This window comes from Parasteatoda tepidariorum, chromosome X1 (genome assembly GCF_043381705.1).
Source record: "Parasteatoda tepidariorum isolate YZ-2023 chromosome X1, CAS_Ptep_4.0, whole genome shotgun sequence".
In the NCBI taxonomy this organism is placed as follows: Eukaryota; Metazoa; Arthropoda; class Arachnida; order Araneae; family Theridiidae; genus Parasteatoda; species Parasteatoda tepidariorum.
In genome coordinates this window covers 26,543,763-26,569,982 of record NC_092214.1, presented here as the reverse complement: position 1 = coordinate 26,569,982, position 26,220 = coordinate 26,543,763, and the positions used below count along the sequence as shown (strand labels likewise).

General features: G+C 26.5%; 1 protein-coding gene across 8 annotated transcripts in view; it reads right to left on the bottom strand.

Annotated features, from left to right (window-relative positions):
* LOC107456709 (poly(rC)-binding protein mub) overlaps positions 1–26,220 on the bottom strand; it is a 127,944-nt gene that overhangs the window by 41,039 nt on the left and 60,685 nt on the right. For all 8 annotated transcript variants that reach the window (XM_071187469.1, XM_016074648.4, XM_071187468.1 and 5 more), the window contains exons 3-6: positions 10,030–10,053; positions 3,023–3,055; positions 1,338–1,454; positions 1,142–1,270 (exon numbers count right to left, since the gene is read on the bottom strand). In XM_071187469.1, coding sequence (XP_071043570.1) covers positions 1,142–1,270; positions 1,338–1,454; positions 3,023–3,055; positions 10,030–10,053 — 303 coding nt within the window. The remainder of the gene's footprint in view (positions 1–1,141; positions 1,271–1,337; positions 1,455–3,022; positions 3,056–10,029; positions 10,054–26,220) is intronic.

Below are 26,220 nucleotides of genomic sequence, written 5' to 3'. Positions count from 1 at the left end.
AATAAAAATGTTTCTGAAAACATACTTTGCGAACTTCGAATATTTATTTAATTAAAAGAAATCGAATTTCTTCTGAAATTATTAGTATTAATTATGTTTTTTTCTTCCTTTTTTTAAAGCATCTTTAAGCAGTTAACAATATTTACGGTTTACAACACTACAGCATTTACAACATTACAACATTTTAAAGCAGTTTACAACATTACAACATTTTAAAGCAGTACCAATTTTTGAGATGGTCTCAAATATTTTTAATTCGCCTATCTTCACGACCGCAATGAAATTTTACCTTAATTTTATGTATTTTATTATTACAATGTCGTCTAAATACAATGTTCCAAACCCCCTGGTTCTTTTTTTCGAAGTTTACAATACATATGACAGTCCCAAGTGATACTGAATACTCTGTAATGCTCCTTAATTTATGTATGAATTCTACCATCTATTATTACATCTTTTGGGTTCCATAAATTTATATTTTTCTATCTTGGCTTTGCATATAATCACGCCTCAGGCGCAATGGCCATTACGCTTGATTTTCCTATCTTGGCTCAACGCAATGGCTATCACGCCTGATTTTTCTATTTTGACTCAACGCAATGGCCATCACGCCTGATTTTTCTATCTTGGCTTTGCACATAATCATGCCTCAGGCGCAATGGCCATTACGCCTGATGAGGATTGCTCGGATTGATGGTCTGATCCGGGAAACCGAAAAATGTCAGAGATTTGGCTGAAAAACTATCTGGCGTTTTCCATATAACTAAGATCCTTCACATTGTGACTTCGACATCTTTAACACCTTGAAGAAGGAATTTCAGTTTCATGCGGGTGAGAAACGCAAGAGTAAGTTAGGTTGTTGATTTGCCAGCGACATACCCCTTTCTTAAAGACTGAAATTGTTCGTCAAATCTCCCAGTGCGATAAATGTCATAACACTTTTGGCAATTATATTTAAGTAAAACAAATTTCATTGAAACTTTGGAGAGAGAGTTGGTTTTCATCCGGATACCCATTATAGAAACAGATAGGTACCATATTTCAAAGATTATAACATCACAGTTTTAAGGGTGTTTTGAAAAGTAAAAATAATTCTAAAACACAAATGTTATCTCTAATGGTGCGTAAGTAGTTATTTTACCTCTCTTATTTCTTTGATTTTCGAGCCACCTTTTCCGATGAGGGAACCACACTGACTAGCAGGGACTATGAGCCGCAATGTGACTGGAGGTTTCGGAACATTGATTCCGGCAGTAGTGTTTTGCAGATCCTAGAAAAACAATAATTGTTATTTTAAGTCAGACATTTTGAGGATTTCTTTTTAAGAAGTAACAAACCTCTTCAAATTTCCTCGCAATAAGAGAAAATGCCTTGAGGATGGCATCAGTACACCCGGTTACTGTGACTATGCGCTCAGGACAGGATCCGTCGGATATATTAATTTTTGCACCACTCTGAAAAGAATAGATTTCCTCCATCAATTTTGATACATTAATAAGAAAACACAGATTGCTACATGATAATCAACTTTAATATGTAGAGACACATTGAAATAAGTTTTCCACTTGAGGGGACTCTGGAATGCTTTTTATTCGCCTGAATAACATAAAATTTGATTTACAGATGATTTATACGGTCCGATTGATATATATATATATATATATATATAATGAAATTTAAAAAAAAATATAAATATGATATTTTTTGTTTAATTCAGTCAAAATTCTTTTCAATGCTAAGATTTACTGAATCATATTGATACACGTATATTCTTTTCATAATCTATGGTTATGCTATGCAAAGGGATTGAAATAAAATTTATTTCTCATCCAATTCGAAAACTTGAAGTGAATTAGAATCCTGTGAGTTGAATAAATGTAAATATTCATAATGTAAATAGGAAATATTGATCCATATTTTACTATTATTAAGTAAAAAATATTTTATTCCTATTAAATAAATTTTTAAATTTTAAAACTAGCCATATTTAGGTATGAAAAGCTTAATTCTTTCAAAACAACCAGAAAATGGTGTAAACAGGTGGTCATAGCTTTGATAATGCTTACAAATTAGCTTTGTCATGAGTATAGTGTAAGTATATTTGGTCCATTTTTGCAAAGTTTTTAAAAATACGCGTGTTTCTAAAAATATGTAAAAGTGGTATAACATTATATATTTTGATTTCTGTATTATTTGCTTAATTTTGTCACGTCTTTCATAATAAAAGTGAAGCAACTTCAATTATCTCACCAATAATAAAAAATAGGCCATTTATTGAATATTTTTATTTGCTTTCCTACGCAAATATTTGCAAAAAGCTTACTATTTTAAAAATCAATTACTAAGAGAAATTTCTAATTTATAATGGGTAACTCATATATTAGGTGACTATTACCGAATACCTGTTTAACAAATACTAAATGCATTCAGTTAAAAATTATAACTAGTATAAAAACTGCTTTAAATGACTTTTTAATTACAAAAATATATTTTAGAAAGCGTAAAATTGAATAAAAGTTAAAGTTCTTGAAATAAAATAAGCTAGTGTAAAATGGTGTATCGTGGGACAATTTTTTATTTTCGACTTTAAGTAGATGATAATTTTTTTTTAAATATCTGTTTTGTATAGGAAAACTTAGGTATATTTAACGGCTATATTTATATTGTAAATCAAACAATAATTGTCGAAATTAAAAACTAAGATATGAAAAGTGTTCCAAGGTACAACACTTTTCCCTATTTTTTCCGTGATACGGTTAAACAATGTCGCATATCTGGAAACATATCTGCTTATAATTAAGTTTAATGTGATATTGGAAATACTTTATCATCTGTAATTGCAAAAAAAAAAATGATTTTAAAAGTGTACGAATTTGTTGCTGTTCGAATATTATTTTGTACACATTACTTTTCATGAATTGCAAGCGATGGTTCGGTATTACACTCTGCAGTGCAGAATCAGCTGTTTTAGTGAAACAAATGGAAAACGAAATAAAAATTACTGAAATATTCTAAAAGTTACCTCTTCTCTGAATTTCTTGATATTGTCTCCTTTCTAAAATAAATAAAAATATTCATTAGATGATTGATTGAATAATAAATGCATTCATATGCAGTTATATATTTTGTAATACAGCCCCTGTCATAAATAAAGGCCAGATCAAGAGAAATACAGTAGACTTATTTTTAGCCCTTTTTGTTTTGAGGCTATTTTTGGGTACAATCGAAGATTAACGGTATAATGAGTTTAAAATAATTATATAGTTTAAGGAAAAACGAGGTAAGTAAGTCATTAAAAATTAACTGCAATTAACATAGAACTGAGTAGTTAATAATTGTTTTCAAAATAATTCCTTACAGAACGTATTTTCACCTAGTATATAATAAACACGGCACTGATTTGTCAAGGAGCTGGAATTTATAAAAAAATACGAAATAATGAGAGCTTCAATTTAGAAACTTAAATTGTTTTGAAATAATATTTGTAAGGTATTTAATGTGTTCCGTATTCGTCACCCTTAATACGCATTTTTAAATTTCTAGTAAAAATGAAATCTGAATTTTATGTATAGGCATTTTATAAAGGAAAAAATAATTTTTTTTAAATCATAACATGACGAATTACTATTTTAGAATGGTGAGATTCAAAAACATCAAAACCAGTTTGATTGCTGAAAGAAGTGATTATCAGAAACATGTCTAAATTTCTCCTGGTAATTAAAATTTTTATATTTCTTATGATGCATTTCCCTACAGTGGTTGCACATATTCTAATAGTGCTTAAATAATAATTCGTGGATCCTAATTTGCATATAATGATGACTTAATAATTGACAACGATTTTAAAATAATACACAGGGCAACACCTTGTATAAGTAAGTAACTTTTAAAGCAAGATTCAAAAACAATTATGCTCATGAATAGTGTTATGTTTTCATGTCTTTTCAAATGCCAAAAATCTATTTCATTTCCTTTTTTTTTTCTTACTAGTTAATTGTTTCTTAATTTATAAGGAGTTTTAGCCAAATAGGCTGATTTATTCAATTTACGCCCATTTTAAAATATCGTTCTAGGTTTGGGGGCTTTTCTTAATTTAATAAAGAAAACTATGTGAAATTTATGAAACATTTCATAATATTTAATCATTATTTTTTTTAAAACAGGATTGTTTTCAATATTTTTTTAAGAGTAATTTTCAATCTAAATTTCAAGAATAATTTTCAACCTGGTTCATAACAAACAAATATTCCTATTTGGTTGCTTCATAACAAACAAATATTGCTAAATATATTTAAAGAAATGTTCTCAGATAAATATATTATCATTTTGATGAAACAAGGCCATGTAAATGTCCTTTAAGGAACATTATTTTTTCTTTATATGTATTTTTAAATAATGATATAAGAAAGTTCCTTTTTAAACTAAAAACAAATTTTAAAAAATGATGTTCTAGTTTTCTGTCACAAAGTACTGAATTGCAGTTATATGTGTTTAATTTATCCATTAAGAAACAATATAAATGAAATTTCTTTCTCCGATCTTTCTTTACAAAATTTTAATTTTCATTTAATTTTTGATACTCTTATGATAAGAACATGTTTAAAAAATTGAAATTCTCATATTCGTAATTCAGCAATCATAATTGATTGTCATCCCGAATTAGACTGAAAAATACTTCCAAGAAATGTTTTATCAGGCAAAAATCCTAATATTGCAGTTTGAAAAAATTTCGATTTGTAGAACCCTGGGTACATTTATTGAAATTTTTGGCGATTTAGGGAATACAATTCACATAATAGCTATGTATGATTTCGTAAAAAAAAATAATATGCAAATGAATAACATGGACTTATTTAATTGCTATATTTTAACATTCACGTAAAAAAAGGAAAAAATTCAAAGACGAAATAAATATAATTAAATACTTTTATAACCTTTTTAAACCAAACTATTATTCGCGTTAATTTTTATAATACTTAAAGTGTGAAATATTTGATGAATTTTTTTCTATTCAATATTATAAAACACGTAAAAGCTATTTTACATGTTAGGAGAAAAAAATATCAGAAACGTAACTTTTTAAGAAGAAAAAATCATCTTAAAAATAAGAGCTTCAAGAATTATTATACTTGCTAAGCGTTCTGTCAACACAGTGTTTACCAGAAAGACGTTTGAAACAGCTCTTAGAAACATTCGGATTTTATGACACGGGAGAGTTATTTCTACTTGTGTTATAAAGAAACCTCACTTTTAAGGCTCATATAATTCCGCCTTATTCAATGTTTAATAGTATTATAAGTACAGAATTATTTCATAATACCGTATTTTTACAATGAGAAAAAAATATGGTCAAAACTACTAGAATATGGCAAAATTTACTGTGTTTCTACTCTGTAAAAGCTACAGTGTAATATCAATCCGAATTTGGTGTTAAAATCTCTAAAAATTGTGTGAATGATTAATTTATTTCAAGTTAATATCTAATCGAATGTTCCTACACATTTGAAAGGGTGTAGTTAAGTTTTAACACCATTAATTGATAAAGTTTACACCAATTAACAGATCGTTGGTAAAGAAGGTTATGATTTTTGAAGCTATTCAAATTTGATGAATAATTAGTGTATATATCAATCATTTAGATAAATCCTTGTTTAAAATGATGGTAGATCATGTTTTAAGTAACAAATGCATTAGAAGATTAATGATTGTACAATTTCAAGATATTGACAATATCCAAGATGGTGGCTTATTTACATGAGTGTACAGGTTAAATATGATTTAACTGACTAGTCAGATTTAACTGACGAACTGGTCATAATCTATTGAATACCAATTAAGTATTTAATCTTTTTTACTTATTGATTAAAAAAATTTAATTCGGTCGATTATTTGCCTAGTATCTCTTGTAAATCTTTTTGTTGGATTGATTTGACAAATTACTCATATAAATTGTTATGAAATACGTCTATGTTTTTAGTTGTATAATTAAGATATTTATTTTCTCATAAGATTTACATAAATCGGTGAAGTGCATAAAATAATTTCATAATATTTAACTTCGATTCCCTTCAGTTTCTTCGAATCTAATATTCTGTCTGTGCTGTGCGTTTTGTTCAAAAAAATTATTTAACTTTAAGAAATATTGTACATATGCATCCTAAGTTTATGATTCTTTCATTGGATTGTATTGTAAAAGTAATTTTACTGATTCGTACATGTATCACGTCTTACTGTAATTATAAATTATAATAGAACATGGTGGCGGCTACTGTACTTCAAGTAGTGAAAAGAACATTCTGGGAATTTCACTACACCAGGAACTATCCCTGTTTTGGTGTAGTGAAATACTTAGTGAAACACCACTTTGGTGTAAAGCAGTTGCCTCCATTTTTGATTCACAAAAGTTTCCTATAGTGTATCTCTATGGGAACGCCAAATTCCTCGGTAATTTTTACCGAAGCATGGTAAGGATTTTTGTAAAAATAACAGTATAATATGGTTTTATAATCTGTGATAAAATTTGGTTAATCTCGTAAAATTTGGTAATTTTTTCATGATACCTTAGATCATGACATAAAAATTCTTTATTTGATTTAATTTATTTTTCAGATTTATGTATTTTATTGTAGTAATAAGAAATATAAATTTGAAAATCAAAACTTCCGATAAACCATTACCATATGAATTCAGAAAAAATAACAAAGAAATGGTTTTAATACCCTATAGTTTGGTTTTAATACCCTATAGATCGGTTTTATTAAATAGAATTGCGTTTTTTTTACCAATAAAGTCATTACCATATAGAACAGTAATTTTACCACTCCGTGTACAATAGTAATTTAAAGTTTTTTAGCGTTCACTTAAAGTTTTTACTAATTTTTTGTACATTCATATACGTAATTAATATCATAATTACTTAAAATTTATTTTTGTCGATTGGGTGTTCTATTCCACCACTTGGTAAATTGGCTAATTTTGATATACCCTTTCTCAGAAAACGCTAGATATATTTGCGGGATTTGTGGGATTATTTAGATTGTATAATTCATAATTTTGAAAATCAAATTTACTAAATTTTAAAAAATCCCTGTTAAAGTGTATACTGTAACAAAATCGAAAATAAGAAAAATAAAAGAATTCAGTACATATTCGGAATATATTCAGTATTTTTTAAACCGACTTTTTGAATATTTTACAGATTAACACTTTTAATATCTAATAAGTTTGGCAGCATTTACCTTCATGCTTAAACTTTCTTAAGTATTATTGTCAAAGTCGGACATCATTTAACATTAAAATAATTCGACACATGCGTTTTTTTATAAATTTTTCATTTTTAATAATTTAAATTAAATAATATAAAACTGGAATAGAGATTGTCAGACATTATATAACATTTAAATAATTCAGAGATTATATTTTTTACAAGATGCTTTTATTTTTAAATTACTTGAACTAAATAGTATAAAACAGGATTAGTGATAAAAGTTATCTTGTAAAATATTAAATCCCGAAAAATCCTAAAGCCTCCCAATCTAAAATAAAAATGATGAAAAATGCAGTTTTTAAGAAGAAAAAAAATTAAGTTACATCTTGTGCCCTCAAAGACATAGGGAGAAAAAAATTACCGCACTGTATTGTAATGAAATTTTCGGTAAAAAAAAAAACAATAACATAAATTTAGTGATAAAACCAAAATGTACGGTATTTAAACCAATCATATGGTAATTTTTCAGTTTATATGGTAACAATTTACCAGAAAAAATTTTAAATTTTAATTTCAAAGTTGTAGTTCTTATTATCATACGTTTAGTAAAATACATTATATATATTTGGCAAAGTAAAATTAACCGAATAAATGGTTTTTATGCCATACTCTAAGAAACTATGAAAAATTAACAAAATTTTACTAAATTTTCAAATTTTATCGCATATTTTATCACATTAACTTAACCAAAATCATTATCAAAACGCTTCGGTAGATATTATTGGTCTTTTTGGTGTGACCATAAAGCCATAAATAAGGTAAATTTTGCCATATTCTGTGAGTTCTGACCAGTATTTTTTTTCTCAGTGTAGACAACAACATGGTAGACAACAAATAATACAACATGGGACATAAAAATGCGAAACTGCCGTGAAGATACAAAACTTAAAGAAAAGTTGAATAGTTTCCCATTAAAAAATAGTAGTTAACAAAGAAAATATGGTCATAACATTTTACCAGGCATGAATGATGCTTTCAAAAGTTTAAAGAGAAGAAATATTGAAAAGAAATAATTGTTAATGATGATAATTTGCTAATGTTGTTATTTAGTTAATAATTTTATTTTAAAGGGCACGAAATTTTTTTTATTTTTTAAGCAGATAATTTATTTCAAATTTCTAACAAGAGAGAGATTGACAATTTCTTAACCTTTTTGAAGAACATTATTCTTATACAAGGTTTTTCGCGAAGACCAACCACCCTTAATATGTATTTTTGAAATATTCATCAAAAAAGAAAACAAAACAGATTATACATTTGGGGTCTTTGATTAATATTTAATTGAGGAAAGAAACAAAAATGTTTTCGAAAGCTGATATAGGAAGGTGATAGTATGAAACAACAAGGCAGGTTTCTGCGGAAGGAAACAAAGAGGAATTACATGACAACTATTAGAAACCCTTTTAAGTTTCAACATCTAATTAAACCTGTTTCTTGCTTATTGCATCTAACTCTCTCTACTGGAATTGTACTAATATCAAAAGTATTTTTATTTTTTCGTAAGTTAAATATTAATTTGTCCTCCCAATGTGCACCCTTTTTTGTTTTTCTTATTTAATATAAATTCTTAAAATACATATTAAGGGTGGAATTTATAGAACATCCTGTATAACAAGATCTTAAATACTTTATTACTTATAAAAATGCTAAAATGTATCTCACAGTGTGGTTAATAAAATGATAAAAACATGGGAAACAGTTATTTTAATAAAAATAGTTTTTCAAAAGGTTTTCTAAGATTAAAAATTGCTTAAAAACCCAAGTTTCTTATCGATTATTTAAAATCAAGTATTTAAAATCAAATTATTTAAAATCGAATAATTTTTACATCGTGAGTTGAAAATTCCAAAAACCGGTGGATTATATCTGTCACTTGAACTATTAATGTTTAATTCGGCAAAAATATATATATTCCCTTATAGCAATGGTTTGTAGGATGTTCTGAATTTCAAAACTAATATTATATTATTATTTTTAAAAGAAACGAAAGTTAAATGAAACCTCTTCTTACAGACAATATTATTTGCATGTTAACAAGTAAAAATTGATGTTATTTTTTGGATAGAAGATACATTTTTAAAGAATCAATAACTTTATTGATTAACAAACAAAACCTTTTATGCATGGTATTTCATAAGAATGAAATCTATATAAAAGAAGTATTTATGATTTTTAATCAAAAGATTTTGGTTTCAGATTAAAAAAACTTTTGATTTTAATTTTATATCAAGATAAAATTTCATGTTAAGTATGAAAATGTTTAAGTATGAAGTTCCATCTAAAGACTCGTATTAAATTTGCTTATCAATATATAATTTCATAAATATAAAAAATTTGATTTGAATTACCGAATGAAGATCGAATTTTAAATTACGTATGAAGATTGAATTTTAAGATACACATGAAGATCGAATATTAATTTACATATAAAGGTCAAATTTTAAGTTACATATGAAGATGGAATTTTAAGTTACAGATGAAGATGTGATTTCAAGTAACGCATAATGATAATATTTTAAATTTGTAAAACATGATTTTTAAGTTATAGCTTTTAAGTTATAGTTATTAAGTTATAGCTACTCCAAAAATGCTTTTTAAAGGTTCGGAATATTTTTTACAAAAATTTAGAATAAAATATGATAACATCTAAAAACCTAAACACCCAATAATATATCGATGTAAAAGATTAAAAAATTAGAATTCAAAGTAAAAAGAGTTTTATTATTTATTAAATATGTTTAGTTTAAAAATGATGAACTTACCTTTCCTATGATACTTCCAACTTCCTGAAATGAAACAAAGATAGCAATTTAATAATAGTCATTTAAATCTAAATTTATTATTTATATTAAAAGCATTACTTTATAATAAGTACCGTTTTATCATTATTAGGAATATCAATTTTATACAGTGAGACACAGTTTGTAAAAATTTTAATTAATTGTCAAATAAAAAAATGGGAACATTAATTTAAATGCAATTTTAAAAATACTATACAATAATAAATCACATAATTAATAGCTGTGAAAGTTATAAGACAATGTAATCAATAGACAGATGAAACTCAAGAGAAGTTGCGTGTTGAAATTTTCGTGACAGTCGCAATTTCTAGATGACCATAAAGCTATCAATAAACTTCAACTCTAAGTTCTGACAAAAAAACCTTTTTCTTTCACCATCACGAAATATTTCTATCATTCGCATACAAAACTTAGTACTATTAAAATGAATAACGGCACACAAATACTCAGCAAAAATATTTATATGTAAATATAAAAAATTTCTTCTTTCACTACTGAAAATAAATAAGTTTATCTTGCATAATTATACTGCTGATCACATAATGGTAAACATTAAATGCGAAGTTCTGTAATTATTGCATGAAAATAATGGTGAATGCAATCCTTACTTAAAAAAAGATTTGAAGCTCTTTAAAAGATATTTATTTTAAGTATAATCTTTGATGTTTGATCGTTACTTTTTTTAGGCATAATCTTTGACGTTTGACCATCAAATTCTTTTTCTCATTTTGTTTATTCCTTTTTTACATTGACTTTTAAAAATACATTAAAACCTTCAGTGCCTTTTTACTTTTTGTTACTATTATTAACTTTTTTATAAACAAGCCACAAGTCGTTATNTTTTAGTTTTAAAATTTGACAGTATCATCAATAAATACTTATTATATATTTTATTTCGAGAAAAAACATGCTTTATTCAAAAGTCGTTGAGAATTTACTTATACTTTTATTTTAAACAAATAGCATCACATAATACTTAGAGATAATATGATATTTAGTTTTTTTTTTAAATATTTTAGTTAAAGCATAATTTGTTTCATCCCGAAAATATGCTTACTTAGAACGATTTAATTTTTTTTTTTTACTTTATTCAACTTATAATTAATCTAAAGTTCTTTAAAACATTTTATGGATCAACATCAGTAAGCATCCCCAAGTCATCAAAAAAAGAAAGTGAAATTAAAAAATTTATTTGGAAATAATTAATGTATTGAAAGTATTAAAAATATGCTTCGTTCGTCTCAAACTAATTGCTTAAACACAGTAAAGTTAAAAATAAAGATGTAGTTAAAATTATGGGTTGACTTAAAATGATGATTGAAATAAAATTATTGAAACGCACAATTAAGCATAATAAGCAATATTACCGAACTATTCTAGTCAAAATAAAAATGTAAACTAAACTTAATGAATTTCCTTTCAGTAATCAAAATCACATTTTGAACGTAATTACTTACTTTAGGAAACTTTAAACTATGTTGCTAAAATTTAATTGACCATTTTATTCTATGTTCTACGACATTATAACTAACTCTTCAAGTCGAAATAATTTCATTTCATTCGTAATTTATAACAGATTTATAGCATATTTATATCCAATTATCTCCCATTATACCCTCAAAATAATATAATTGATGAGACGAAACTTCACTCTCTGCACTTTTACAAATTCTGCATTATAACTTAATTGTACTTAATTGGTTAGTTTTCGGATAGTTTGTTCGTCAAAATTAAATAGCAACTTTCAATTTTTCGTTCTTTCAATTTCACAAATATGAATTGCTTTAGAAACATTCATTTCTGTATCAGCAGTTTTATATATTAAAAAATGTCTTTTTTTAATTAATGCTATGCTATTCAATTAGTAAGCTGTTATAATAAACTGTAAGCACATAAAAGAGACAAAAGAGAAAAAAGGAAAAAGCAGATTAACGATGAAAATTAAGAAAAAATTCTAATAAGTCTTATTTACTGCGAGTACATAAGCTTCAAGTTCATAGAACCCATAAAAAGATTAAAAAGGAAAAAACTAACGAGAAAAATATTTTTTAAAAAAAGGACAAAAATTATTACTAGATAAGATGTTTTTAAAAAACATTTTCAGAATTTAAAAAAATTAAATGAAAAAAATTAAGTAAATGATATACTATCGTCGTAAACAGGCACTTTTTTAAAAAAAATTACATTTTAAAATTTTTTTGAAAACATTTTATTTAGTGAAAATTTTTCTTCTTCTCTTCTCGAAACCAAATCTTGTTTATTTAAAAGTATTAGATAATGTAGATCTACTTCTAGGCGGGAAAATTTTTTTACTTTTAAACTGAAAGTTTTGAAACATTTCTTTTTCTTCTTAAGGAATTAAATTTTAAAACACTTGAAGTTAAGCTCAAAAAATATTAATGAAGTATCATGTATCGCAAATATGCAAATTTGGTGATTTTGATGTAAGAAAATGTAATTTTGTTTGGATAAACTCGAGTTTAAAGCTGAATTAAGGACTCTTTTTGAATTAAACAGTAAGAAATAATTGAACCATTCTAAATAGCTTTTCCCATTTTCCTCAATCTTTATAGTAGAAATGGTTAAGTTTAGATAAGTTAGTTATTTTGAGCTGACTATTAACTAAATAAACGAGTGAAACTTTTACGTTCTTTAAATAAACAGAGTGATCTATAATCTTTATTTCTGAATTATCATTAAAAATGTGAACAATTAAGTATACGAATTGAGGGTCACAAATTAATATTAAAGCGAGGAAAAATAAAATATAATAAAATATGACAAATCACAATTCACTAAGTGGAAAGTAAATAAGACAGATTTGATTGCGGAAGGATACAAAGGGGAGAATTATTGGAAACGCCTTCAAGCTTCAATGTCCAATCAGAACTATTTGGATGTCTATCTAATCCATCTTTCTGTACTGTGATTTGACAGATTTCTTTCTTGTTTTTTTTTCTTGTGTTTTCTGTTTTGTTTTTATTTTAGATAAGAAGACTAAAAATACATAATAAGGGTTATCTTTACAGAACACCCTGCATATTTTAAATCTTAGAACAAGTAAATGTCTGTATATGTCAATATTTAAGTGAAAAAACATTACACGTTATAAAAATCCAAAAAAAAATCCAACTAATTGCTGTCACAGCGTTGTAAAAAATTGAAATTTAATTTTCGAAGCAATTTTTTAAATACCATAATATAATATTATAGACAATTAATATAAAAATTTCAAGTCCAATTTTATATTTATTTTAGCTTTCAAATACATTCTTTTTAATTGTGGATTTCTTTATTAAATATTATTCACTAATTACTGAGATGAGTACCTCACTATTTTGCCATACTGTTTGGAAATGCATCCTGCCTTGGTTTGTTCCTTTCGGTTACCACTGTTTTTTCGACTGCAGTATTATGTGACGCTTTTCTCACTTATTTATTTTTCGTCGTTTAAAAGGCAACTTCGCGTTTTCTTTTTCAAGTCTATTTTATTTTCGTTTACAAGTCTGGAGTGTTTCTTTGTTTTGAGTTCTAGAAGACCTTTTCTATTTTAATAATTTGGTAATCTAATAAAGTTTTTTAAGTAAAAACGTTAGTATACTGTTATTATGCCTCAAAAATGTTTTAAGAGTGCTTGAGCTTTTTTATACAGCTTTTTTATAATAATTATTCATTTTTTGTTCACTAAAGAGAAAAGATCTACATTTATTATTTTCTTGTTTTAATTTAAATTGAAGTCAAATAGCTTTAATGTAAATGTAGATGTTTAATTTCTAGATTAACTTCGTTATTTACAGTAATTAACTTGATGAAGGTTGAAATAAACTAGATTTAAGGAATAACTGTTACAGGAAACTAAAGAGAATACAATTAGATTTATTTCGTCGTTTATTTTCAACATCAAGAGTTAATGTCAGATTAGTTTAAACTGTAAGCGGGGTTTAATGCTCGAATCAGTTTTGTTATTTACAGTCATTAAATGAAGCACTTCTGAAATTAACTTTCGGTTATCCTATAAATATTTAATTTTGTTACAATTATTTTATGTTAAGAATGCTATTTGTATATATTTGGTTCAAAATGTTAGCTTGCCTTTTTTATTATTATTTTCTAAATTATTACTATTTTGTGCTATCTTATACACATTTCTATTGATAAAATATTCTTTTAAAAGTGTATTTATTTTTTGGGGGTTTCAGAATTTTTTTTTTTTTTAAATTCGATATTATGCACTATTGAGCATGATTTTTATAGTTCGGTATTTCATAAAGGCATGAGATGAAGTCATAGAAGTAATAAAAAGTTTTAATGCAACTTGCATTCAATTACAGTATGTATGAAAAATTCAATTACAGCAATCTCTTTTAAAGACAATCACTTAACAAGGCTAATTTCCTTTATAGCGGAAGGGGAATTACAGTGAAAAAATTAAAAAAAATAGCAAAATGAAAGGAAGACATTAAGAATGCAAAGAAGGTTACTATCATTGAGCAATCTTTATCATGAGTTAATCCACATTTAAGTAAAGTTCATGTACAAAAATATATGAATTTTGTACTTATCAAACTTTTCAATGGGAATAAATTATGGACATCAGGGAGAAGTTAATGATATTTTAATTGACTAATACTATTTAAAACTGTGTTAAATCAGAGTTATTTAGTCATTTTAACTAAGGTTGTGTATCTTGTTACAACCAAATTCACAGACTTAACTATAATATAGTATTAATAACTGCTAGATTAATAACTGCTTTCAAAGAGCCTGTCTGAGTTACTATGGATGGGCTGATAGCTCAACCATGTAAATCATATCGAGGATAATACTTTGCAAAATTTTTGTTTTGTACAATTAAATACGGCTTTCTCTGCTAAATCGAAAACATATTATGGGTAATTAATTCAAAAACTATATAAATGTTCAATTTATTCGTTCTAGATGTATAATATACAGCGCATAAAAAAATAAATGCAATACCCTGAATTGATTTAGATATTTCATCCCTAATCTTCCAATTCAATGATTCACTGTTTATTATTTTAGCCACTGGATGGCGCTGGTTAATTATGTAATGTATAACTTTTAATAAGTTTCACTTCACTACTCATCTATCCTCCCTCTTATTAAAAGCACTAGCCCATCCACTTATATTTACTAAATATGTTTATATACTAATTATGTTTATTTAATAATAAACTCGTATTTAAATAGGCAATCTGAAATTTTTACGGAATTAATAATGCTTCAATTTATTGAGAAAGTCACACTAGGTATTCTTGCGCTATTGAAGAATATAAAGTGAAGATAACACAAGTGAACATGCACAAAACAAAGGGAAGCAATATTTCCCTCTGCTACCTTTTATTCACATAAGTACGTGATTATCAACAAAACTTTTGATTTAATGATCGAATTTTCACTTACGAGGGCTCAATCTCAATGGACTGAGGGAATCACCTCAAGTATGATAAACAGTTAGTCTTTATTTCTTAAATCAGGCACAGAAACGTACTTTCTCTGAGTAAACATAATTTTTTTTCGATGGATTTGGTTTTTTGAAACCCCAAAATATAGGGAGTTTCCACAATTTCGGAAATATTGTCCCCATAGTTGGGTTAGGAAAGGGATCCAAAGTTTGGACCCCTAAATGCTCATTTTACTTTTTGCGTGTCATGCCATATCACGAGAACTTTTTAAACGAATTTAAAAAAAATTTCCGAACAATTATAAAATTCGTTACTTCTAAGATAATTCAAATGAAATATATAATTTTTAATAATTTTTTTATTAATTTTTGTAATTTTATTTGATAATGAAGAAAAAAATATTGTACGGTATACAAATTTTACATAATTTTAAAAAATATAACTTTATAAGGTAAAATACAAAATTTGAACGAAATTGGTCGAATAGTTTTTGTAAAATACTTTCCCTAGGAGGTCACATCCAGTAGTTTTAGAATTTCTAAATGAGAAAAAAATGACTTTAAAATTATTTTTTGTTTAACAAAAAATTTTTTTCATTAAAAGAAACCTTTAATTGCATTATTTAGGTACACGTTGTTAAAAATTTAAGCATATTGGATGAAATTAAAAAAAAATTTTATTCCACTATTAACATCTATTAAACATTTTACGTATTTATTATTATTTAAGTATTATACCTTATCTGTGTTGCACAAAATCACGTTTCAGAAAAGAAACAAAAGGGGCAAAATTAAGGCACAAAAACGTTTCAAAGGGTCGCTGAAAATTTTTAATTTAGTTCCTTTCTGCCATTACTATTCAAATAGTTTAAAATTATCCTAGAAATATCCAAAAGATAGTGTGATAGATATATTTGAAAAATAATTTTAAGTATTCACTGTAAAAAAATCCGGAGCAAATTGTGTTTAAGAAGTACCGGCAATCAGGGTGCCAGTACTTTTTACTATAAAATCCGTTTTTACCAGAACATGTTACGAAATAAAAAATTTAATATGCAGTAATAATTACCGTAAAATCACTCAAATCCCTCTAATTTATTAGATATTACAGCAAAAAGTCCGAGATAATACTTTGCGGAGAAAATGGTTTTTAAGGTAATTAGGACTTTACAGATGATGCACCCAAACAAAAATGATGCACTATGATGATGCAAAAATGATGTACTATGCACCGTAATTTGACCCGAAAGTTTTTACATTGTTGTAACGGAAGAACGAATAAACAGAACCAAAGAGGGAGAATGTTAAAGGGCATGGCATTTACCGATATTACTTAATAATTCTGATTATATCATTTCTTTTAAATAAGAATGCTCTGCAATAACTTCATCAATGCTTATTCACTCTTAATAGTTTCCGCACTTCCTTGTTATTTCTGATTTATACTTAAAATAAAAGTAGTTAATTTCACGTGTTGATATTATTCACTTTCTGCTATTTTTAATAATAGTTAATTTCATATGTTTTCATCAATATGAATCGAAAATTATGTCTAAGCAAGTAGAGTTGGGCATGTATTTCGAAGAGAAACATGCCTAGAAGGACACGTAAAAATTTTGAGTTTTTTTTAACCCTGGTACGTAGTATTTTTTTGAAATATCTAAATATTACAAAATTGCATTTTTTAATAAAAAAGAAAATTATTTCGGTTTATTATTTTATAAATCTGCAATAAATGGTGTGTTTAAAAAGATTATAAAAAAGTACTAATACAATAAGCAATTAATAGAGAAAATTTAAATAATCTTTCGAATATTTTCAACAAGACACAAACAGCCAATTAATTAAAAGCTTTGCTTAATAATAAAGAGTTCAATAAATTCTTCCTTATTTATTTATTTTTTAAAAAAAATTTAAAACAGCACTTTTTTGTATTTATCTTTGTAATTAACACTACAAGTCAGGAGACTTCACAACTGCGATTCACGCAAATGATGTTTTGTTTGCAATATTTTTTTATACATTGAACTAAATAAAACCTTGAATTAAGCAAATTGAAATAATGGTTTTGTGTTTTAAAGCTGTCGTTATTATTTTTTATTTGTCGTTTCTAAACAATCATAAAACACACAAACAAAGACAGAAGTTTCTCTTCCAATTATGTGCGCAAAAGACTATAGTCTCATTATATTCAGTTTTTGTAGTCGTTATTCTTTGACTAATCTTAAATCAAAGTAATAATTTTTAATCCCCATAAAGAAAAGAAAATCTTTATATGAACTTTAATGAGGTTCTTACGTGATAAAAATTGTTAAACAAAAAGTAATGCTTTTACAATGTTTTTAAACTGTGCCTGGTATCCGGTAAACATTTTCAAATAATGTGTTGATAAAGAAATGTAATGATTTAATTTATATTTGAGGTTAATTTCGAACAAAATGTAACTGTATCAAATGTGTTCATATTCTTTCATTGAAAAATTTATTATAATATTTGATAAATATTTTTTATATTTTTAAAATTGCATTTAAAGGTATTATAAATAAATAGTGGATCTCATGATGGTAATAATAATAAAGGAACCTAATACTCATGAAAAATGCATAACATTTTACTAAGTTAATAGCTTTTATTTAAAAAGAATGATATTACTTTCTTCAAAATTTTAATGGCCCAATTTAATAAATGAAAGTTCTTAGATTAAGACTATATTAGGTTTTTTATGCAAATTATTCTTTAAAAATTAAAAAGAAAATTCTATACGAAATTTTAGTCAAAACTACTGATTTTTAATCAATAACATAAAAGTATGGCAGAATATATGCATCTAGTATTCTTAAGGGGTGTCCATTCTCCTTAGGCTGTTGGGTACATCTCCCTTTAGGAATAGTTAAGAAAATTCTTTTAGTAAATGTAAAGAATATAATTTCCTTTTTAACAAAGTAACAATTTCTAGCTATTTCTTAAACAATAAATCTTACAAATATTTCACTTCTCGTAATACTTCTTTCACTAAAAATAGAACAAACAATGAAGAAAAACAATCGTCTGGTGAAGAATGATATTGGGTTACCTTCCACATAAAATTTTAAAAATCTCTCTCTCCCTCCCCAATCAAAAATATTAAAAAAATTCAATTCTCTTCGAACTATACTACTTGTACCTGAACTTATAAGGAAGCAAATTTAAGATTTAATAAAATTGACTGAAAAATAAAAATACTTCTTATATCTGAAGTTTTCCTCTCTTAATGCCAAATATATCATCTTTAACTATAAAAAATATCCCCAAAATAAATTCCCTGTTATAAAAACTGCACATTATTTTTAATATTAACAAAAGTATCTGCCACTAAAACAACTATGGTGAATTTTCATGTTTATTCCCTGTGGGAATTTTTAGTACACTTAATGGTGTCCAAATTCAATTTAAAATGCAATAATGTAAACATAAGGGCTCCAAACTGTCCTATTATGTCCGACTTTTTGAGTATAACTGCTTTTTTCTTCAATCACTAAAAATTAAAAAAAGAAAAAAACTCTCTTTCGACAGTAAAATGAAATCTATGTCTGCTATCAACTTTTATCTTTCGCTTTTAACTTAATCAGCAAAGTTTTCATTACTATTTGCAGTCTAATTTTGAGAAAACTTTCGTTTGCCCTTAATTAATTAAACAGTATTTTGCAATTAGAAAGAGTGCTAAAAGTTCCAGCTAGAATAATAATTCGGTGCAAAAACTTTACTTTACTCGAAGTAATTTAACCAAAGAAATATCGGGTTAAATTGAAAAATTCTTAATTCTTTTTGAAAATTACTCTTTTAGAGGAAATTCACATTTGAAGAGTTGAGAAATTTTCTGAATATTTTTTGGAAAATTACTATCATGGAATAAATTTGCGTTTGAATTGTTTTATACTCTTCAGGAAACCGGGTGAATAAGAATATCTTTTTGGAATTATAACAGTAATTTCTGCAGGAATAAGATAATTAACAAGAAAAATTTCTTTCTAAGATTATTTCAGGCTGTTTCATAAGTTTCAGACAATCTTCTCCACGAAAAAAATATTTTCTTATCGACAAAAAATTATGAAAAAGGGTTTAATTTAAAAGTATTTTTGGGATATTTTATTTTAAATATTTGATTATTACAATGCGCATTACTATTCGTTTGTACTTTCTTGCATTTTTTAAATTCAATAATATAAATGGTCTGCACGTTATTAGAAAAAATTAAATATCGCCAAAAATACTCATTATTACATTAAACAGATATTTTAATTTTACTTGCAAACAATTTTCTTTTACGTTTATAACTTCACATATTTTCTATGTTATTTTAAACATTTGCTTGTTTACATAGCATATTTTCTCAAATGTATTTTTTGATTTTCTGATTAAAATATTAGGTCCAACGGCATAGCGAAAACTTTGTGACTATTAAAGGTATTCCTTTTTTCAGTCAAGAAATCACATATTTTTCGAAATGAGTTATAAAATCATATTTTCAAAATCAAACTTTTGAAATATTAAAAATAAAAACTCTTCAAATAGAACTATAATTGTTTTTTATTTTTAAAAAAAATATCCATGAAACAGGAAACGAAAATTGCGGAGGATGCAAATAAAATAACGGCATAAAATATTTTAATAAATTTACACGTAAATTTATTTGTTTCCTTTGAAGTTTTTCTGACAGTTATTTTATTCCAGACTGCTAGATTAAGTTTAGTCCATTATTGGCCTGCACCTCCAATATTAGTTTAAATGGAGAGAATGGATATGCAGAATGAAGAAAAACCACAGTTAGAGAAAGTGAAGAGCATTTTTGACTAAATTTTCATTATTTGATAAATCATTTCATCGCTATTGTGCTTGAATGCATAAAATGATCCGAAAATGAAAAATTATGCAAAAATTTTCATTTAGTTTGGAAAATTTCTTCAGATTCGCCATTTTTTTAAAGGGTTTATTGTTTATTTTAAATATTCATTTGGTTGTTTTAAATCCTACCCTTACAAAAAATAAGCAATTTTTGTGGTCGTTTTGAGGTTGACAGATGTCAAAAACTACAACTGTTGTAGAGAAGGAGGTTATTTTTTGCACCAAAAATAACCTAATTAATAAACCTCAATTTCAACCTCATTTAATCCTCACAAAATCAACCTCATATATAACTCAACAATCATTTTAATTTAAATTGGGTGAATTATTCTCACCTCAAATCGCAAACACTTAAAAAAAAAAACCTCCCTAAGCTGGTTGCTCTAAAGTAGAATTCCATTAACCTCAAAACAACCTCAAGTGTGAATAAAACAACTTCATACACCTTGATTATACACATTGGGAGGTTTATCTTTTAAGATTGCTTTTGAAATCAAAAATAAACATTGAAACCTCAGAACAACCTCAAAATTACTTGCATTTTTATAAAAGTACGTAATTCTGCATATCTAGATAGTATCTATAGCTCAAAAGCATAACTTCGATTCAAGTTTCTGTGACGGTGGATTTTCTATTTCTCTTCTCAAAAAAAATTTCGAAAAGCACTCATAACGTAACTCCTAACAAGTACAGTTTATCGAAATGTTTAGACATTTTAGGCTACCCGTAACAAGGAATTAGTTGTTGGTGACAGGAACACTGCACCCCAAAGCTCGGGGCATATGCATGTTTGGTAATCAAATTCCATTGTACATGACTCATGCAACCGTTAATACGGTAGCTCCATCAATATTGACACAGACTTAATCCAGTCTTCGATAACATTTAGGAAAATCTTGGCTAGGAGCAAACTCGATTCTGATCCTTGATTATTGATCGCCTTTTACAAACATTGTGTGAAGTGGTAGAAATGTCACTGTCCATTACCGCACCACGCAACACTACTTTTTCTAACTAGATAGACTCACTCTACCACATTGACAGAAACACTATTTCATTATTTTCAAGTCCTGGTTGTACATTTTTGATTTTCTATGACTTGCTGGAATATTACTTAATCATTACTATATTTAAACCATCTTATTATCGAATTTCAAATTCAACTATAAGAGGTTGAATTATACGACAATAATTTATCTCATAATTTATGTAACCCGACTTAAAAAAAATCAGGAATGATCGAAGTATTCTATGTTTTTTAAAATAACGAATAAATCAATCAACTTACAACCCGAAAACAAAGTTTTTCAACTTATTGTACAGCTTGAAGTCCATATTTTAATGCAAACTAGATCTATTTGCATTACGCAGCAAAAGTTTGTAATATTGTTTGAATAAACTTGGTTTTAATATTTTTTTTAATGAAATCAATCTGGAAATAGCGCAATTGCGTAATTATAAGGCTAATTGTTAGTTTAACTGATTGACTAAATAATTAAAATATTGAACTCATAGAGCACTCTTAATGATCTTTTCTAGAACACATTCTTTTTATGTTCAATAAAAATTTAAATAAATGTAACTAAACTGTAAAATAGCGTGACTTTCAAACTTAAGGAAATATTTTTACTGGTGAAGTTATCAAGTAATTTAGTTTACGGAATACCTTAGATATTGATACAAGTAGTTTGAAAAACGCGGTGCATTAGATATTTTTAAACTAAGATATTTGGGGTATTCCAGATAGTATGGATCGTCAGCAATTATATTTTTATACGGGTTGTTTAAAGAACAAGAATAAACTCATATTTATCAATTCACATTTTATGCTAAGATTTTTCAGGTATAAATAAGTATTTTTGAAATGGTTTCTTGTCAAATTTATTCATCTGCATTCGAGACAAAACAAAGGAATCACCCATTTGCATTTAAAATTTTAATTATTTTACTCTTAGCACTCAACAGCTAATTCATATATTTTATGTGCAACATCTTAGAAGAAGTGACGAACTCAGAATTAAATTTTCGGACAACTTTGTTGAACGTTGAACTATGAGTTTTGCCCATTTGTCAAGAAATCTTATATCAAGCTAAAATTTTAGTCGATTTAAAAATATGAAAGCACAAAAATAGTAATAATAAATAAGCAAACTTAAAATCTGAAGGAAAAAAAGCTATAAGATTTTATTTTAATGATGCATAATTAATAGATAATTATTTCATCTGGTCTGTAAAAGGCATAAATCAAAGTTGCGAGAATTTACAAATCTTTTCAGCTCCTTCAGACGTTACGTAGCATTTCCAATATAAGAATTTCTACTGGTCTGTAGAGGGTATACAAAATCAAAGATTTGACAGCTGCCCTTACTTTTCTAGTTACTAAAAAATTCGATATGTAGAAAATTTATTGAATAACTTTGACAGTTACCCTTCCTTTTCTAGCTGTTAAAAATGCGATACGTAAAAAATTAACTGAAAATCAAAAAAAGTTAAAGCCTTTTCTTTCAGAAATGGTTTATTTACCTAACTTCATCTCCGCTGATCTGTAGAAACTATACAAAATATGAAGCATTTTCACTTAACAATGATTAATGAATATTTCCACTAATCTGTGGAATATATATGCATTATCAATGCTGTGAACGCTCTGCCCCTTTTGTTGTGTTAAGAAAGGCTGAGTGTTAAGAAAAATAATCATCAATCTCAAAAAAATTGAACCATTTTATTTTAACAATGATTAATTCATGTGCAACTATTTCGATTGGCTTGTAGAAGCTACACAAAATCAAAGTTGTGCCAAATACTACTCTTTCTCTAGTTTTGAAGAAAATGTTGAATATTAAAAACTAATCGAAAATTTCAAGAAGTTAAAACATTTTATTTTTGCATTGGTAAATTCAAGTATAATAATTTCAGCTGATCAGTAGAAGCCATACAAAATCAAAGTTTGGCAGTTACCAGTCATTCTCTAATTGTTCAAAAAATGCGGAATGTAAAAACAGATAAGAAAATCTCCAAAATTTAGAGCATTTTTTAGCAATGATCACTGCATATTTCTGCTGTTCTGTAGAATATATGTATAAAATTAATGTTGTGATAAATAATATAGAGATAGCTATTACTACTTCTTTATTGCTAAAAAATGTGGAATGTCAAATAGTTTATAGAAATACGCAAAAATCAAAGTATTTTATTTTAATATGATTAATTCACTTGTAATTATTTCCACTGGTTTGCAAACGCCGTATGTGACAGTCACAGCTTATCTAGTTGTCAAAAAAAGCTGAATGTAAAAAATTAATCAAAATCTCACAAAAAAATAAAACATTTTATTTCTATAGTTATTTGATCATATTTCCGCTGATCTGTAGAAGATATAAAAATCAATGCTGTGAAAGTTATCACTCCTCTAGCTGTGAAAAAAAACCCAGTATGTAACCAAGACATTAATTTTAAAAAATGAGTGAAATTCCTTTTTGGCGAGATGAGAGGTGTGTCGATTAAGTCCTAAAAGAATTGTGTTTGTAGCAGATCTAAATGTTTTTGATACAAGGCCAACCTGGAAAATCGCCAAAAGAATGCTCGGCAATAAAAAATATTCAGGTCCTACTGAAAAGCTTCGAATACAATGCTCTTCAACCAAATAAAAGGAATAAAAAAAGTGAATGAGTTTGTTAGTTCCGACCTAAATTATTTTGAGTGTAAGTTTTAAAATTATTTTTGACTTATACAAAGAGATCCTTGGTGTTGAGATTTGGCCTCTATGATCAAGATTTCGTAAATGTATCTAAACAAAGTAAATATTTAAATTAAAGTTATTTTTCTTTAATTATGTAAACTCCATATAGTCGTTTTTACCAGTCCTAAAAAATTTTCTTGTTTCTTGGAGCTTAAAATACTACAGAAATGAATACTTTTTTTCTTTCTTTTTTTGCATTTTGGGTTAACATTGTAGATGTTTTATGCAAATATGCACAGTAAAATTTATATTTCAACTTTATTAAATTTATTATAACTCAGAATTTTGAAAAGGAAAAACTATTTTTTCACTACACCAATAAATAATAACTTATCATTCAGCAAAAGTCGGATTTTTTTTTAATTTGGGTGCACCTAATCTTTTTTATGCAATTCTAAAATAGTTTATTGAACAATTAGTTTACTTAAAAAAGTTCATTTTTCTTCACTTTTTGAAAACGAAATTTTTATCTTCTGTTGTTTGTTTTTAATCTGGAAGAATAAGGAAAGTAAAATATAACAAACTATTGAAAAGTAAAATACTCCCAAAATTTCACAGAAAAAACTGTCTAACAAATTCTGTAAAGATCCACGACGCCTAAGTAGTTTTAGATGCATTTTTCTCAATATTCTTCTTTTTAAAAAATCAGCGACAATAAGCACTTAGATGGTACTAAACAGTTTAACTTTTTTTTCTTTAATGGAAAATGATTAAGCTTACAGCTCTAGCGCAAAGCAGAATCCCAAATTTTGATTTAAAGTTTTAATTTTATCAAAAAAATGAAATTAAATGATAAAATATAGAAGAATATTTTCATCAGGTTCCATATTGATGAAATATTACCTAAAAATAAATCATATTTCCTTCAAAACATAAATCTTTTAAAAAGAAGCTTGCAAAAAAGGAAGTGAAAAGAGTTTTATCGAGTTTTAAAAATCTGCAATCATGATCATAAAATTGCAATGTCCATGACAGATAAATTTATTTTTTCATTGAAGAATATCCTGAATAAACTAAACAACATTTTCAATATTTTACGCAAATATGATAGTTGCACTCGAATATTCATCTATGAAGGCAAAAAAAAAGTGAACTAGTTAAATAACTTTTGATCTAATATTTATATTTTCCCTTAATACAATTTTTTATATAATTTAAACGACGTAATTTTAGATGACAAAATGTAAAGTTTGAACGAAATCATTCAAATAGTATTTAATAAGTCAAATTTTTAAATATACAAATTTTTAAATTGCATACAATTCGTCAGATTTTGTTAAAATTTTATGTTCTGTTATCTGGAATAAGGTATACATTTACGCCTTACGACACAAATTTTCGGATTACAATGGGGAACAAATTTTTTGTTTCATTTATACAAATTTGGATCTGAGTCCGATTCGGGTGTGCGAATTACAAATTTGAAACCAATTTCGTTACTAACGCTGTAGATTTTTAAAATAATGATATTTTTGGTCCATTTTTTAGAAAAACGCACAACTTTAAAAAATGCTGTATTTAATAAGGGGTCTTGTAAATGTTGTAACAAACTTCTAAGAGATTTAGGGTGCATAATCAGGACTTAAATTGCAAAGGAACTCATAACCAGAAATGACGTCGTACGCGGCTGGGAGTGCTTTTTTGTTATGACCTGTTCAGAAGCAGAACAAGAAATGAAGTATGATGAAATTTTTAGGCATGAATTCCTATGCAATTTTATACCTAATGTTGTGCACCAACTCCCCTGAAATTTGTCGCCACATATACATCATTCCTTGTTCTACATAACGTTTTTTAACTTATACATTTTTACAATGGATTAAAAATGCCATTAAAACAAACTGTAGCTTGAAGAGAGAAACAGAGTGCTGATTTGAAGTCAGCGGCGTGATGGCATACAGGATTCGCTTAAAAAACCTCATGCAACAGAAAATAATTTGCTTCCCCATGTAATTAAGTAAAATAATAAAAAAGAACTAAGTGACTATTAAAAAAATATTTTTATATGGAATTGTCTTTGGCAAAATAAATTCTATATAACTTTGTACAAAAACTTCTCAAATTGCTTTGAAAGTTCCGGACATGGAGCGGAATCCATTAAAAGAGA